Source organism: Notothenia rossii (assembly GCF_949606895.1).
Source record: "Notothenia rossii genome assembly, chromosome: 5".
NCBI classification, from domain to species: domain Eukaryota; kingdom Metazoa; phylum Chordata; class Actinopteri; order Perciformes; family Nototheniidae; genus Notothenia; species Notothenia rossii.
In genome coordinates, this window is record NC_136903.1 from 8,973,786 (window position 1) to 8,990,247 (window position 16,462).

At 39.7% G+C, this 16,462-nt stretch overlaps 1 protein-coding gene across 2 annotated transcripts; it reads right to left on the minus strand.

The window, feature by feature from the left end:
- Positions 1 to 5,063: 5,063 nt before the first annotated feature.
- snupn (snurportin 1) lies at positions 5,064 to 16,228 on the minus strand. Of its 2 annotated transcripts, none has more exons than XM_079684650.1 (9): positions 16,133 to 16,228; positions 14,857 to 15,021; positions 13,310 to 13,487; positions 12,847 to 12,951; positions 9,811 to 9,907; positions 7,238 to 7,335; positions 7,004 to 7,081; positions 6,452 to 6,532; positions 5,064 to 6,049 (listed from the first exon to the last, which is right to left on the minus strand). In XM_079684650.1, the coding sequence occupies exons 2-9, from the start codon at positions 15,012 to 15,014 to the stop codon at positions 5,729 to 5,731; spliced, it is 1,116 nt and encodes a 371-aa protein (XP_079540776.1). In that variant the 5' UTR covers positions 15,015 to 15,021; positions 16,133 to 16,228; the 3' UTR covers positions 5,064 to 5,728. The 2 variants fall into 2 exon arrangements, with proteins under 2 accessions (XP_079540776.1, XP_079540775.1); XM_079684649.1 differs by lacking the exon at positions 16,133 to 16,228 and adding an exon at positions 15,689 to 15,847.
- Between the last annotated feature and the right edge of the window lie 234 nt (positions 16,229 to 16,462).

Genomic DNA, 16,462 nt, shown 5'->3' on the forward strand with positions numbered 1-16,462 from the left:
CCGGTTGTGTATTTTTACTGTAGTGGACATTTTGTTAACATGCATCTCCTTTGACTCTTTTGAGCTACTCTATCAATCCCTGATGTACTGTACAGAGGACATCCTGGTCTTTCCAGTGATATGTCATTGGTTAAAATTGCATGCTGGGAAGTTGCTCTTTCTTTTCATCCAAAATGGCTGGCATACCAAAAACAAAATGTTATAGAAGCAGGAGGAGAAGTCAAATATTGTTGAATAATTGTAATTTTAACCTTGAAAATCATATATGTTCTTGTTTATTAACATGTGAGGAGCTATATAATTTGTTCTGAAAGCAATTAAATAATTTAAGTTTTCAAATAACAGTCCTTTTATAAATGTCCATTCTAGTGGACGTCAGGACCATCTTCATGGACTTTATGATTCAATATTGTTGCAGGAGACGGAACTGAAGCAGACATTTTCTGTACCAGATAGTTCAGGGAGATTCAGGTTTTGAGCTCTCAGATGATGAGAGAGATGATGATTTCACACCTGGGATAGAAGAGGGTCAAGAAGAAGGGGGGGAAAGATGCAGGAGGCTCCATGAGCGCACAGATGCAGACAGAGAGACAGATAGGGACGAGCTGGAAAGACATGGCCCTCTGTGGGCCAAGAGTAGCACGTATGTCTTATTGTTGTTTTTATTTTAAGTGGAGCCATGAAAAATGAGAATTGCCTCAGGAATGCCAGCTTTGTTTCTATGAGCATGGTCAAATGGAGACCACATCCATACAACTAGTCAAGATGACCCTACAGCCCGTGCCGACTGAGGTACTTTTCCCACTACATTGACTACAAAGTCTTTGAAGATCTGGAAAGATTCAACAAAAACCAAACTAGTTTTTTAGTGACCAAATAAACAGCAATGTTCAGATCAATTACTTATTCATGTTTTAAATAAAGGTGAATGTATTATTGTATTAATATCACTCTATAACCATAATACGTTACATAGTCTATCTGTTAATTTTGGCTTTCTTTTCAAACTAATATGGTCCCGACGTCCTCTACAGTGGACATACTGTAACATTTTAAAACAAAATAAAATAAAAAAAGTCTAAATTGCAAGATGTTTTTTTAACCTTAAATAGGTGGGAAATCACAAAAAAAACGAAATTGGAAGACACTTTTTTTCCTCGGGTCCCACTAACAATACCTAACTTATTTATTGGAGAGCTTCTTGTGTACAGATTATGTTACCTTTGGAAAGAACTACATACATATGATTCCCCATTTACAATCTCTATGCTAAGCTAACCACCTTCAGCCACTGCAGTCTATATTGAGGTTATTTATATTTTTGTGCACACCCAGGCATTAGCTATGCATCACAAGGGCTGTCTCCAAAACCATCAATGCATTAAGATACTGCTGCATTAAATAAAGTAAGAGGAAATAACTAATAATAGTAGCAGGTATTTCCGCACTAGTAGGTTGCAAGATTAGCAATTTAATTAGTGTACCTCTGGACTCCCTCAGGCTACATTATGATCCAGTACACTTTACAGGAATTGCCTGACATCATAGGAAGCAGAAAATACCCCACCGTACGATAAAGTCACTCTAATGACCCCCGAAGAAACCTCAGGCCTCCACAGAAACATAATCTTCTGCTGATATTTCTCATCAGGATAGTTAAATAGTGCAGTCAGGAGATTGTATTTCCTGTAAGCCTATTGATGGCCTTCATTTCATACCTTGATGAAATTGTAATGAGGCTGTAAAAGTAATCTGATGCAAAACAGGCACACAGTGTGAGAAGCTGCTGAGATTTCTCAATGTTGTGTTAACATCATAGATACATTGTTAGGCCTGTGGTTGAATAAGGGAAAGCCTTTTGAGACAAGTGATTCATTTCTTCGACTTCAAGTGTTGTTGTTGTAAGAAAAGAAGCTAGAAGCTATAGGTACAATCACATGCTGTTTATATTTTTCTTTCCACAAAAAACAATCCCACAATAGGCAAACTGTAAATAATAAGCCGTGAGAAAGTCTGGCTTGAAAACCGAAGGGAAAAGGGAGTAGACAACAATAGACTTCCTATCAAACTAGCTGATATTTGGGGAAATGTGATTGGTAAACTCTTAACCCTGCCCTTGTAATGAACACCCTGACATAAAAACTCTTAAAGGCCCATTTTCACACACTGGTTAGCAGAGGGTGAAATAAAGGCATTCACAGTCTAAATACATCTGTTTACTCCAAGATGTTGTCTAAAGTACAGTGTGGCGATGCCAAGCACCATGTAACAAGTCTGGAGTGACTGCTTTTTATGTTACGGCTGCTTGAAAATCACATTTAACTGGATTTGTCTAAGAATCACAAATTAACTGTGCAATCCGTTGAGGACTCAGGGCCTTAATGCGACTAAATTGATCTGAAATTTGGGAATTTACATCAAACCACACACACATTACTGACCCAGATTACACATAGAAGATTGATTCTGATGCATTGATTCTGAATCATTTAAAATAGTTTTTTGTTTTAAACAAAATATTAATTTAAAATGTTATAATATAATATGGTTGCCAATTTAAGAAGTATGCTTATGCACTTTCTTGCCAAGAGTTAGATGAGAAAATCAATACAAGTCTCATATGCACACTTTAAATATTGAGCTACACTCTACCAGTATTTTCTTTTTGTATGTGGCTAGTCCAAATGTGTTCATATGTTGGATTGCAGCTTCTTGGAATTTGGGTTCAGTTTGGAAAATAACAAGACTATTCATCATGTCTGAGAGTTGCAAGAGAAACACAAATCTGCCTCCTTAAAAGGCATGTGACAGGCTTTTCGTAGTAATCAGAGAAGCCTAAGTAACCGCGTGTTTGTGTGTGTGTGTGTGTGTGTGTGTGTGTGTGTGTGTGTGTGTGTGTGTGTGTGTGTGTGTGTGTGTGTGTGTGTGTGTGTGTGTGTGTGTGTGTAAGGAACTAAGCACACTTTAATAAGTGCAACTGTGTTCTTACAGGTGCTCAGTTCCTGGAAAGTGATCTGCGCTGCTGACTAATAGCTGAATTCTTGCAGTAACCACATGCCTGACTTTGCTCTCTTTGACAGGCGTCTAGGTATAGTGGTGACTGAATGTGGAAGACAAAAACATCCGATTGTACCCGATGAAAAGCATTTCGTCAAAGATATTGTTCTTAAATACTGAGTCAGAAGGAGTCAAATGCTTTGGACCCTTCTGCAGAAATGTATATTTGCACACGTTTTGACCACATACAAAAATCAAAGGGAGATCAAACATTATTTATATAGTTTTTCAATCGGATTTGTCACAAACCACATCAACTCTGTTTCATATACTGTTTAAATGTCACTTGTCTACATTTAGGTAGAACTGAAAACTCATTTAAAAGCAGATAACCAAGAACCTTCCACTAGTAAATACTGTTATCTGCTTTGACTTTTCAGATCAGTCAGTGATGTTTAATGCTTTCCAGGAGCAATCACCTGATCAGATTTTGAAATGTGGTATTTAGTTCTTTCAGCTGCATTGTGCACTTTCCTCTAAGTCAGTGATCTCCTATTTCCCAGAATGAGATATATAACAACCCCCCCACACAAGGGTGGTGAACGTGTTATTTTCACCTGTAAATGTTCCGTGTAGGTGTTGAGAGCAATAGCGATACCATCATAAGAACGAGAAGGAAGAAGAAAACATTTTTTTTTCCAGAGTAGAACAAGTGAGTAGTTGTTCGAACATAAGACGAAACATTTCTTTAAAACAATTAGTAAACATAACTGCCTTTTTCCAAATGGAAACACAAGTCCAAAAAGTACGTGTTAAAATGTTTTGTTTACAGCCGAAGTAGTCACCATCTAAGTACCGTTAGCATGCTATCATTTGCCCCTCAGTGTTAAATAAAAGGAAAGCTGAGGTTTAAGTGTGAGAGCATGTGACAATTGTTTAACATTTGAAAGATATCACTAAAGTCATCGCAGTTCATTCTGAGGGGGAATTTAATGTCTATAATATCCATCAAATTGTGGAGATATTTCACGTTCATGTTAAACTCATGCTAGTGCTTGAGGAAAATCCCAAATATATAGGGTCACCAAAGCATATTTGGTTTATCCTCTGTAGACCATGAATGTACTTTGGAGATATCTCAGTCTTGACCAACGTGTTGGACTGACCGACGACACTATTAGCTGTCGAGCTAACGCTAACTATTTGTAGAAATAGAATAATTTTTACAGATAATTCCTTTCATGGTATCACTACTAAATCAACCACCTGTGAAGTCAAAGTTCAAACTTTGCAGTGGAAACAAATTAAACAAGTTTTAAAACAGTCCATAAACAATTTAACTGTAACTATTCTCACCAAAAACATGGCAACGAAAAGGAAACGGAGAACCAGGCTGCTTCTGATCCTCAGATATTGTAAACTAGTTCATGCAGCACAGATCTCGTAACCTGAGGAGATGGTATTAGGTGTTTTTATGTCAAAGGATATGCTGGCACAGGTCGACGAAAACTAAGTTCACGACCCTACCAGACACTTTCTCGATTCTCGTCTTTTCCTGTTGACAAGTTCCTTCTAGCTCTTCAGTCACGCAAATGGCCTTGTGAGCTCACTCAGTGCAGAGGGGAAGAGATGCTCTCGATGAGCTCTCAGCACGATGACTCACATCCTATCATATCCTGGAACATCAGACACTTGCAGGTTTATTGACAGTGCAAGTACAGTCAAGTCAGAGGTGTGTTTGCAGAGGATGTGAAAACCCAATTCAAAGGATTTTCTTAACTTAACATCCACTTGACTTTATTGTTTAAATAAGTTAGGTATATATACACACACAAAACTGTTTAAAAGTATTTGATTTTCTATAGGGATCTTTGCTTTGTCACAGCGTAAACATTCAGCTATAAGCCTGATACATGTACACAAAATGGTGAATAGTCCAAATAACCAGAATCTAATTAAATGAGCATATTAAGTTTTCTAATGAAAAAAACCAGAACCTTGTCTCTCCCCAAGAACTAACCTGATCCGATAAAAATACTTTTAAAGAAATAAGTGGGAACACTGTAGGCTGATAAAAAAAACTTTTATTAAGAAACGTACTCTTTAAAACATATTTTTTAACATTGTAAAAACCCATGTCACTGCTGCCTGCCGCCTGACTGTCGGCAAAACCTCATCTAAGAAAACTCTGAGTGCAGCTCTCTATTTCTGTGTTGCACAAAGTAATGATCTGTTTACGAGTTCTGTACTGTTTGGAGGGTAGTCGTTTTAGAAAGTGTGCAAAGTTACAGCGGTAATGATGTTTGTAATGCAAAATCCAAAGCAATCAAGCCATAACATTTACCATGCATTATATCTCGCAGACAAAACACATTTGTTGGTATATGCAACTACCCATGGTGCTATGAAAGGGAGTTGCATATCAAACCATCACTTAGTAGTTATGGTGGGTAAACCCTGCCCAATTACTCTCAAAGAAACTAATCTGTTCTAGAGTTCAGCAGCAGGTACAATATGTGAATGTCAGAGTTTCATCCATTTAAAAACACATATATAACATCGCTCAACTGATCTGCACTCCGAAGGCGTCCTGAGCAGTGCCGGATTAGAATTAGCCATGCAATGCAATTGGTCAGATCTGGAAAAAGCATTCAGCAGACCTTCTAAAAAGGAACATATGGAGGCCGCTCGGAAACACTGAGTTTAGCAATCCGCTTGTTTAGCTTAACTCTCAGACCTCCATGTGTGCTTCCTGTATTGGCTTCGTATTTAAAAAGTTCAGAGGGTCCTCACTGTCCCGTAGAGGGGTGGACAGGTACTCTAACTCGTAGCCCCCGCTCCTGTTGGCGGGGCGGACTTCAGTCGATGGTTTTTTGTGCTCCAGGATCTGCTGCAGCTGCTGGCTGGCGTACTCAGGCTTGGTGGTGAGGGGGCCCTCGGGCACCTCGATGCCCAGGATGTCAGTGACCATGTAGGGCCGCAGCCAGCCCACCAGAGGGGTGCTGCCGGGGGTGTAGTGGGTCTGCCGGTGGTAGAAGAGAAGACCATCCACCTGCAGCCAGAAAATTAGATATTGAAGTGACTGTTATTTTGTATATATTGATTGTAGTGCTTTTATTTAGGTCTTAATGTGTGCATATGTATAAATGTGTCTTTGATTGTGTAAATATATATAGGTATATACATATTTTTATATAGATTTGTTTTTGTACTCTAGATTGTGGGTATTTCGATTTCTGTCTGTACACACAAACTGAAAGATTGACAATAAAGTTGACTTTGACTTTTGACATGGGAATGCCTGATGAAGTTCCTCAATTTGTGTTTCATAACCAAATGATGTATAATCCCACACATGCATGAATACACGTAGCGTTTTAAGCAGCTATTTGACTCTACATGCAATGTGAAGCAGATATGTTTTGAATTGAAGGAAGAGAGATATTTTTCTTACGCTGAAGCTGTACTCGGCAGCCAGGGCTTTCTGGATCAGCTTTGCAGTGCAGGCTGCACTTTGAAGGCTCACAAACCGGAACTGTAGGACCAAACAAAACCAGAGCACACCACGTTGTTAGTTCAAACACAATTTGTCCTCGTGTCAAATGTGAGAGATGACTTTCCGATGGAGAGTTTACTCTACAAGGACTAAGCCTGATTTAGCTCCTACTGGGCTGTACCACAGGAAGGCTGAAGATTAAAAGGGGAATAGGAATTCAAAGTTCACCCAGGCTTCCTCTGAGCCCCGTAATTATCGAGATTTGTGTGCAATAAACACTTTAGTGCACAATTAGTACCAAAGACGATAATGGGAGTTCGCTTTTGATTTCCTTTGTCTCCTCTTTCCCTGAGGAGGTTCACATTAAGGACCCCTATGTGGAGGTGCAGCAAGGCACAACATGCAAAGCGTGATTGGATAAACATGTAACAGTGTCTCAAACAACAACACTGAAAACTAGACGGGACAAAATGGGGCTTGAAGTGAAGATGCTCTTTTCCTGATACTCACAGGGTTGCGTTTGGCGATTTCTGAAAGGCCGTCCGTCTCCTCGACTTTGGACTGGAGCCAGTAGAAACGGAACTCGGTCTGTTGATGAGAAAACAAGAACTGTAAACAAAAACCTCCTTCTTCAAAATCCAGAGCCAATGAGAGGGGCAAACGTGGCAGAGAAGCACATCTGTGGCCCAGACTCGGCTACTTAAGCAATTAGACGAGCATTCCTGGATTAGAAGCCCGTCTTACCGGGCAGTCGTAGACCGGGTGGCCTCTCCAGCACATGACGTCCAGGATGTAGAACGTTCTGTCCACCTCGCTGTAGATGCAGTCCAGGATCGTGTAGTCTGCTCAAGGCACAGGAAAAAAGGGGCAACATGATCAGATATACAGAATACTACTACTTTTACAACTTTATAGAACAAAATGATTCCAACACCTGTATATGCAACGGGTTTAAAAGCATTATTGACCGATATAGGAGTACAAAAGTGACTACCGTAATTTTCGGACTATAAGGCGCACCTGAATATAAGCCGCAGCAGCTAAATTGAATGATGTGTACATATATAAGCCGCTCTGGACTATAAGCCGCAGGTGTTTTAATGTTTAATTACCATATGTAAGGGTTCGTGCACAGAGGGGATTGTCGGGAAAGAGATGGCTGTTTGAGGAAGCTCCCATTTATTAACATTTCAACAAACAAGTTGCATATTTGCATAACGTATTCAAGTGTTAGCATTTAGTGCAATAGTAGCTACAGAACATGTGCTGTGTAAACTGTACTGTATCACATAGCGTTTCAGACACACAAACTTTTCAACTTAAACGGTGCGCTCCCAGCGCACGTACCGGCAGTGATCTACAGCATTGGTTTTCAACCAGTGGTACGGGGACAAACTGTCTTGCTCTCGTTCTGTCTCTCGTACCACTCTCGGTTCCACTTTCACTTTTGCGCGCTACGTGTCTCACTCTTTTCCGGCCTCCATCTTTTCCTGCTGGAGCCCGCCGCTTAAAGGTGGGGGGCGCGGACCGGCCATAGAGCCCATAGAGTTAAAGGTGGTGGACTGTAACCTGTAAAATCCATAGATTTAGGAGGTCCCCTAGTGGCCGTTAGCTGAAAAAATCCATAGATTAGCCGCACCGTTATATAAGCCGCAGCATCGAAAGATGGGAAAAAAGGCGCGGCTTATAGTCCGAAAATTACAGTAGGTCTGATTTATTTGGTTGTTTCTTTTAGGACCCGTTTGATGTGATGGATAAGATCTAAATCATAAGATGCTAATAAAAGACAGAACTGTATGATTGCAACAATATCTATTAATCGTTGGGTGTTTTAGTTACATCACTGCTCTCATTGACCCCATCCAATATTATTTCCCCTTAAGTAGCTTTAAGATTTTAAGCTTTCAATCAAATGGAAACAGTGTGATAATCAAAGCAGAGTTCATTCAAATCCTCTGTTTTCATGTTTCATTGTTTACAGAATGTTCTTTCTTATTATCTACCTTTGGAAAATGCTTTGTCTATAATTATCACATTAAAAGCCGCAGGTGGAGCTTCTTTAAATGTTGTTGCACTGCATTTCACTTTTGTGCATATCAACACCTTCTTGTAGAAAGCATCGTCCATCAGCCCCCAATCAGTCTCATATTTCTTATCAATTACATCCAGGATAGAATCATATTTTGTGTGATATGTATTAGGGCTGCACGATATTGGAAAGAACTGACATTGCGATATATTTTTTTCCCCTGCGATATATATTGCGAAATGAAAAAAATACAGGAATTGAAGAAAAGACAGTTTTTTTTTGTCCACACACCATCCTTTCTTGAACTTTAATGCTATACAATTGTTTGTTTTTTTAACGATATTTAACCGGATGAAGGATTTTATTCACGGACGTCTGGATCTTAAGTTATCAGAGCAACAAGATGAGCTAGCTCGGTTATCCTGCTGTGATCTGATCAAGAATGATTGTGATTGGTGGTTTGCTGTGCATGCAGAGCCTGCATGTCACTCACTCAAGTACCCCTGACATGAGAGCCGCGCGAGTTTTCCTTTTGTAGCAAGCAGCAAAATAATTGTAACATGACGTTTTTGAGTTCATTTGCCTACTTAAACGTGGGGTAGGTAATTTTGGAGAAACCAGCTCGAGTGCGCTAGAATTTGAAAATACACAACCGGAAAAAAATCTGCCACTTCCTTACAGAGTCCCTCCTCCAACACATACGAACGCGCACATGACCAATGAGGGCACGAGATAAGTTTGTGCACAGATGGAAGGCTGACAGGCAGGTAGGCCATCCAGTTATTTTTGCCGGGCCGGCTCAGATGATTGGTCGTGCTTTTTACAGCGCTACAGCTTCCACAGATGAGATATTTTTCTGTATTTATTGCCAAAGCATTAAATATATTCATTGCTATCGGGATGTTAAGAACATTCCACGGAATATGACAAAAAGTGCTTCTGAAATAAATTACATACCCCACCTTTAATATTGCACGTCATAAAAAATACAAAATCAATTAAAAAATGCGATGTGAATATCGCGCATAACACGATTATCGTCACGACACGATATATCGTGCAGCCCTAATATGTATAAAGATACAATTACATTTTACATTGAAGAAAATAAAGAAATATGTTGGTGTATGCTGTCGATTACAGTTCTCAGTTATTTGAGGGCCGATGTAAAAATTGCATTCGATTTAGAATATTGCCCTCATTATATCTCTATTTCTTTGTGCTTCATTAATTGTCCAAGTGGTCTCCCATTGTTAACCACTGCACCACATTCAGCAGGCCCACCTACCTTTTCCCATGGCCGAGTTGTGGCGGTTCCCCCCGGGCAGCAGGGAGGGGAAACGGTTCACACAGTATCCGCTTTTAGTGTACGCTGCAGTGGAGCCCTTCAGGAGAGGATACATGAAGGAAGAGTTACCACAACATTATAACTGAGTACAGAAGTATTGGGACAGGTGGTGTTTATGTTATTCATTAAATGAGAAAAGGACCAAAGCCATCAGAACACTGGATCATTTAATTTCTTCTATCACTTTGCTTTATTTGCACACTTCTTAGTGTTTGACTTTGTGACACATGCTTCAGAAAGCTGACAGATGTTCATTAGCTCAAACCAAGTCACATTATATCAGCTCAACTGTTGCTGCCCTATTTTGCATTACATGACACATTTGTAAATTAAAACTAACAATTTGTATTCATTTTTTAATGACAATGAACTTTGAATAATTTATTTAAAAAACATAATTCAGTAAAAACAGTACAATCATATTGTAGCAAGAGCGATTTGATTAGCTAATCGTCACATCGTTATTGTTTATTGCCTATTGTGAGGAGCTTACTACCTGCACATACAAATACAAATGTGTGCCTTAAATACTCAAGAAAGGTTGATGGTAGTGGTTGATGAGGAGAGGGGAAATATGGGCCAAACAGTGGGGTCTCAGATGCCAGAAAGTTTACATATTTAAGTTACTGCAGAGGACATAAAAGTGACTACCGATGAGACATGTTCAAGTTTCCTCAAGCGACAAACACCATCTGTTTCGTAATGGCCTCTGTATCGCGGCGTCTCAAATATTTGGCGTCAATGAGGTCAAGTTCTGAAATACTGAATAAGGAAGCAGATGACAGTCATTCTGATAATATAAGCGGTTGCATCACAGGCTGTGCAGTGTGATCGGAGGGAAACTGTAGACTCGGGCCAGTGCGACAGGACAGACATTTTGTACGAGTTACCAGGGAAATGCTGATACATGTTTTTATTACTCACAAACCACACACAACTGAATACGTGGTAGATGAGGCTATTGTTTTACCTTCCCCACTACTGAAGAAACATGCAATTGCGTAAGAAAGTCAAGTGGAAAAACACTACAGATTGTTTTAACAAGAAGATATTGATAGCTGATTGTGTTTTTTATAAGTTATGGTTAATGATGATTACGAAACGAGAGGAAGTCGGCAAGAGGGGACTGCTTTTCTGAATTCACAACATGGTTTTTTCGGGTTGTTTGGGGGACATGGACAAAGACATACAAGTCACATTTTTAAAAAGTAACTCTAAAGCAATATTACCCTTTGTCAACCATTGTTTTTCTGCATGTTAAAATGTAAAATATACTCAGGCAGGTTGAGCTAAGAAGTTGTTCTAAAATCAGTATCCTATCAGCTGCCACCATTAATCGACTGACTGAAAATTAATCGGCACATTTTTATAATAATTTAAAATGCAACGTCAATTATTCTATGTTTTAGTTTCTCAGATATGAGATTTTCCCCCCCGAACATTTAATTGACTAAACAATAAGATTAAATAAATAAAATAAAACAATGATGTCCCTGGGTTGGGCTTGGCAGATCACCACGAGGAACGTTTCAGAGCAGACAAAGCATGCTCAACTGAATGACAGCACACATGTGGTATTACTACAGGAAAACGCATATTACAACCCACATGTGCCTCTTGACCTCTTGACCTGTACTATCCGTCTCCTTTCTGATGGGATCACTTTGTGCACCTGCATTGTAATCGAATGACTGAATGCACATTCACGTCAGCATGATGAGGACTTCTCTTATTTCCAAATGAATGGTGACACAATATGGCTCAATACCACAGCTTCTGGTACTTCCTGTTTTGCAGAATTTCTCATGACTTCTTTGGTGTGAAAGCCAATCCCTTTATCTTTTTGCATTACATTCTTGCAGTCAGTATTTTATTTTATAAAAACTGCCTTACATTGCAATTAATACAGTAAAATAAACCTACATCTTTACAGTATCATAATGAAATCAATTCTAGTTTACAGGAAAAGTATTCCTAACAGTTCCCCTATATTGTTTATTGTGTGTAGGATTTTTAAAATAATTGGTCTCATCTTGCTCACAGACATAACTCACCTCAGGCTGTATAATAAACCCCCACACACAAACAATGAAGACTATAAAAACGGACAAGTCAAATCAAGCAATCTGATTGGTTCTTAGCCGTGATATAATGAGTGTTTAGCACGGGTAGAATTGTAGTTACTTTTCACAACAAGTCAGTATCCCTCCGCGTCTGAGAAAAGCTACGTCCATTACGAAACTAACTAACAAAGCTTAAGATGGAAACATGTAAGGGATAATGTGCAGCAAGGACTTATTGAGCGTTGTTAAGGACGCTCACATCTGCTTCGCGTTGGGCCGAACCACGCCCCTTAACTATGATATAATGACCATATACCACGGCCTGTCGTGAGCTTAACTATAACCCCCCCATTTGTGCAATACTACTAATGTGCCATCTCAAAACTCTACTGGTAGTGGACGTGTTTTGTGTCATTTGTAAATTGTGTAAATTTTCCCTTTTTATTTGTAATATTTCTATGAATGCTTCTTCATTATATTAAGCTATCTTTGTCTCTCTACTTGCTGTTACAATGTACATGTATCCTCTGTGGGACAGGTATTGTGATACTGATAAAGGGAATGCAGTGTTAAATGTACAATGAATGCACAGTAGGATAATCCTCTCAAAACATTGATTAGGTAGGTAGACACATGACATTGCATTTAAACTAGATGAGTTTCCTGCTATTGTTTATCTTCATAAAAGGTTGAAGGTGGTTAAGCTAACAATTAGGACCGGAAGATGACTCATTAAAAATAGAAGAGATGGAAACTAGTTGAAAGCAAATAATAAGCAGCCTGCAGGATTTCAATTGAATTTGATTGACAGTTCTAGATATGGTGAATGATCAATGCGGTGCCTTAAAACAAGTGCCTTCATCCTGTAGGAAAGGCTCATGTGCAACACTAGAAAGCTTTGACAGGTTTTTACCTTGGAGGCAACAATGAGGGATCTTTTCCCCACAGGACAGACGACCATCAGCCAATCAATGTCCAGCTCTGATGGCACATCCACCAGCCACTCCGACAGCATTATCTGAGGAGGAAGAGGAACTTTGTAACGTTTCACTTCGCTGATGCTTTCTGTCAAAGCGGTCAACCATCAAGATACAAACTCAAAACAGCAGGAATCCTGTAAATACATGAGCTTCAAATAATCCAAACCTTTCTACGTATTGCATAAAGAACTGGTGTTTTTCTATTGGCTAAGGAGCCGTTGTTAACAGTCATTTTAAAGAAGAACAAAATGATCAAATGTCAAATCTGATAGCTTCAACAAACTTATGATTCTATGAAGTCAAGCGCCCTCTGCTGACCGAGATGGCTCATCGTTTTTTTTTTTAGCTAAAGCATAGTTTTGGCATTGAAAATCTTAAGTTAGGGTTACAACCGACCTGGTTTGCATAATGTTTTGGCAGCTTCCTCTTCTCAATGTCCATCCCCTCCTCCTCTTCCTCCTGCTCCCGTTCCCCCTCCTCTTTCTTCTCCATGTCCTCCCCTTCATCGCTGTCTGCCCCGGTCCAATCCCCATCAGCCAGGCGCCGAGCATGGTTGACGTAGTTTAACCTTTTACTGAGATTAGCGATAAGGGGAAAAAACATTAAAACATGCATTTAAATTACCGCCAGAACAGGAAGCAGTTCATCTGCAAACCTGCAATCTTAAAGAGACCAATTCTGACAAGCTGGGAGAAAATCTGGAAAGGGTTTTCTAGGACTGTGTCCAGGATGTAGATGACAAGTGTTTCTGTAGTCTTAAGTGTGCAGCTGGAATAAGGTGTTGTTTACACAAGAACAAAACGGGTTGTATCCGCAACTTCTCTCTCGCGTATAGCCCGTTCGCTCACACGAGGCCGTAACGGAACCGCGGAAACGGGTCCCAAGGTCGATAGATCTGCAAACGTAACGCTCTGGGGGGCCAAACGGCTCTCTCTGTACGCCCTATACGATCATTTCCTGATAACGATGAAGCCATAGCCCCGCCTCTCCCCACCTCAAAATCTACAGCTCCTCTACCACAACCATCAGCAACAAGTGGAGATGGAGAATTACATGAACTACATGTTGCTAAATCTACCACGGGGCATAAACAGAAGGGCAACCATGGCAACCATGCTCGGGTGTCTTCTTCGCTGCTTTTGGTGTATTTTGTGGCGAAAGTACAGCGCCACTTACAGGCCTGGCATATGTACTAAAGCGTTTCCATGGTCTCGTGTGAACGGACACGTTAAATGAGCAGAATGCGTGTGAACGGAATACTTTTTTGAAAACAAATTCGGTGAATAAACGCAAACGTTCCTGTGTAAATGGGGTCTTAGTAGAAGCAGAAGCAAATGGGCTCTGGTGCATTGGCTTTCTCTGTTTAGCAGCAATGGTATTACAAATGTGTTCATGTTGCAATAATGAAACAAGAAAGGCAAATAACATTATTTGAAGTACTAAAACTAAATGTAAGTGTGGAGTAGTGACTCTAGTTTGGAGAAACTCCTACCAAGAAGGGACAGGGTCCGTAATGGGAACTTGTAATAACAGGATCTTATCACCTTCGCTCTGAGGACTTGTTTCTTCTAACTGTACCAAAACTCTGTACTGAACTGGGGAAGAGGGCGTTCAGTTACGCTGCTCCTGTGGCTTGGAACCAGCTGCAAGTTGAGCTGAAACTCAGAGAGCTGGTCTCTTTAAACAAACTCACAGCTACTTTAACTGACCTTGAATCAGCCGCTGTGTCTGTAAATGCTTTGGCTAACTGTTGTATGACTGTGTTGTGATTGTGTGTTTTAAAAATGGTCTGTAACTGTGCCATTGCCATTCTTGGGCCAGGACGCTCTTGAAAAAGAGATGTTTTAAATGTCAATGAGACCTATCCTGGTTAAATAAAGGTAAAATAAAAAATATATAATTAGAAACTCCAGGGTTAAATACTGATAAAGAAGAGCGTTTACCTTTTCTGCAGCTCAAGGAAGCGCCGCCGCCTCTCGCTCTGCTCCAGCACGCTGAACTTGCTCTTGTACTGGGCCAGCCGAGGGTGAGCGGTGGCGGTGCTGTTGGGCTCCTTGGACACAGCAAAGCTGGCCGAGAGGGCTTGGGTCAGGTCATCCATGGGGACTCTGGAAAGGTGGTTAACACATTCAGTTTAGTAACAATATATCATGCAAAGAAAAAGAAAATAGTGGCCACCAATTATTAATAATCTTTGGGAGCCGCAATGACACTACTTTTGTGCTTGAAACACTTGTAAACCTATAAGAATGATGTGAAATCAACAATATATGATAAAATACACTATGTGGGAAGGAACCAATTACATGGCACTTCCATAGTGGAGAGATCATTGAGTGTGTGATTGAAGCATGCAGATTTGAGATTCCTTTGTGATTTTGAGGCAAAATTGTATCTATCAGTTACTGCTAAAATATTCTTTATTTTGGTAGCTCAGCCTGTTGCCAGTTAACCTCTGTTTGACATATGCATAATGGCAAACATGTTCCTGTTGTAGTGCGATTAAACATTTTCCAAAGTCCAAGTTGATGTCTTGTACTCTACAACCCAACTGCATTCACTATTACTATAAGAGTAAGCAGTATTTCAGCATATGTGTACAAACTAGTGACTGTGAGTGATGAACCAATGCTGTGGAGTAAAAAGTACAATATTCATCTCTAGAATAGCATTACATGGAAATACTAAAGTAAAGTACAAATATGTCTACTTAAGTAAATGTACTTAGTCACTTTCAATCAATGTGTATATATCCATTAAGTCTATACCCTCAACCTTTAAAATGCACTTTATGCTCCTCAGATGAAGTGTTGATGAGTTCACATGGTTAGTTAGTTTTGATGCTAAGTTCGATACCTCAAAACTGAACTAATAATACGAAAACATGTTATGTTATGTCCGTTTAAAATAACTTTTTAACCACATTACTGTTATCTTCGAATATGCAATCTACAAGGAAGACAAAGCTCTAAACAAACGAGTGATAAAACGTGAAAAAAAGCCCGGGGGATCTTTTTTAAAAACCCACTGCTACAACATTCGTCATGTTAGCAGTTAGCATCGAGCTAAACATGCTGCTGCAAAACAGTCTTTAGCAAAACTGATTATACAGCGTTACGTGACTGTTTTAAGTGCACACTATCTACACACACTTATTAGACCCAAAGTAACCATTTGACAAGATAATAGCATTACAAATATCACTAGCTAAGGAGGTACCTTGAGATGCAGGGAGGAAGCTGCTGTGACGTCACTCTGCCATAGTTCCCTTTCAGTTGGCCGACAATATACAGAAAACTAACCCGGAGTTTTACAGAGCAAACTTCAAGATAGATAGATAGCTAGGTGTATAGATACTTTATTGATCCCAAATTGTGAAATTCTTGTGTTACAGCAGTAGTGTGTCCATGCAATAACATATGGAATAAGGTATAGACATAAGAAAATAAAAAATAAACAGTGTAACTCGTGCACATCAGTTTTTTTTAATGCATTTTTGATATTCAGCATTCAGTAATAAGTCATACATTCAAAATGCACCTAGGCCTG

Coding starts and splice junctions, on each gene's coding strand:
- snupn (XM_079684650.1), bottom strand. CDS start 15,014: ATGGATGACCTGACCCAAGCCCTCTCGGCCAGCTTTGCTGTGTCCAAG. Junction 13,488..14,856: donor TTCCTTGAGCTGCAGAAAAG/GTAAACGCTCTT, acceptor CGCTAATCTCAG/TAAAAGGTTAAACTACGTCA. Junction 6,533..7,003: donor AAATCGCCAAACGCAACCCT/GTGAGTATCAGG, acceptor TTGGTCCTACAG/TTCCGGTTTGTGAGCCTTCA.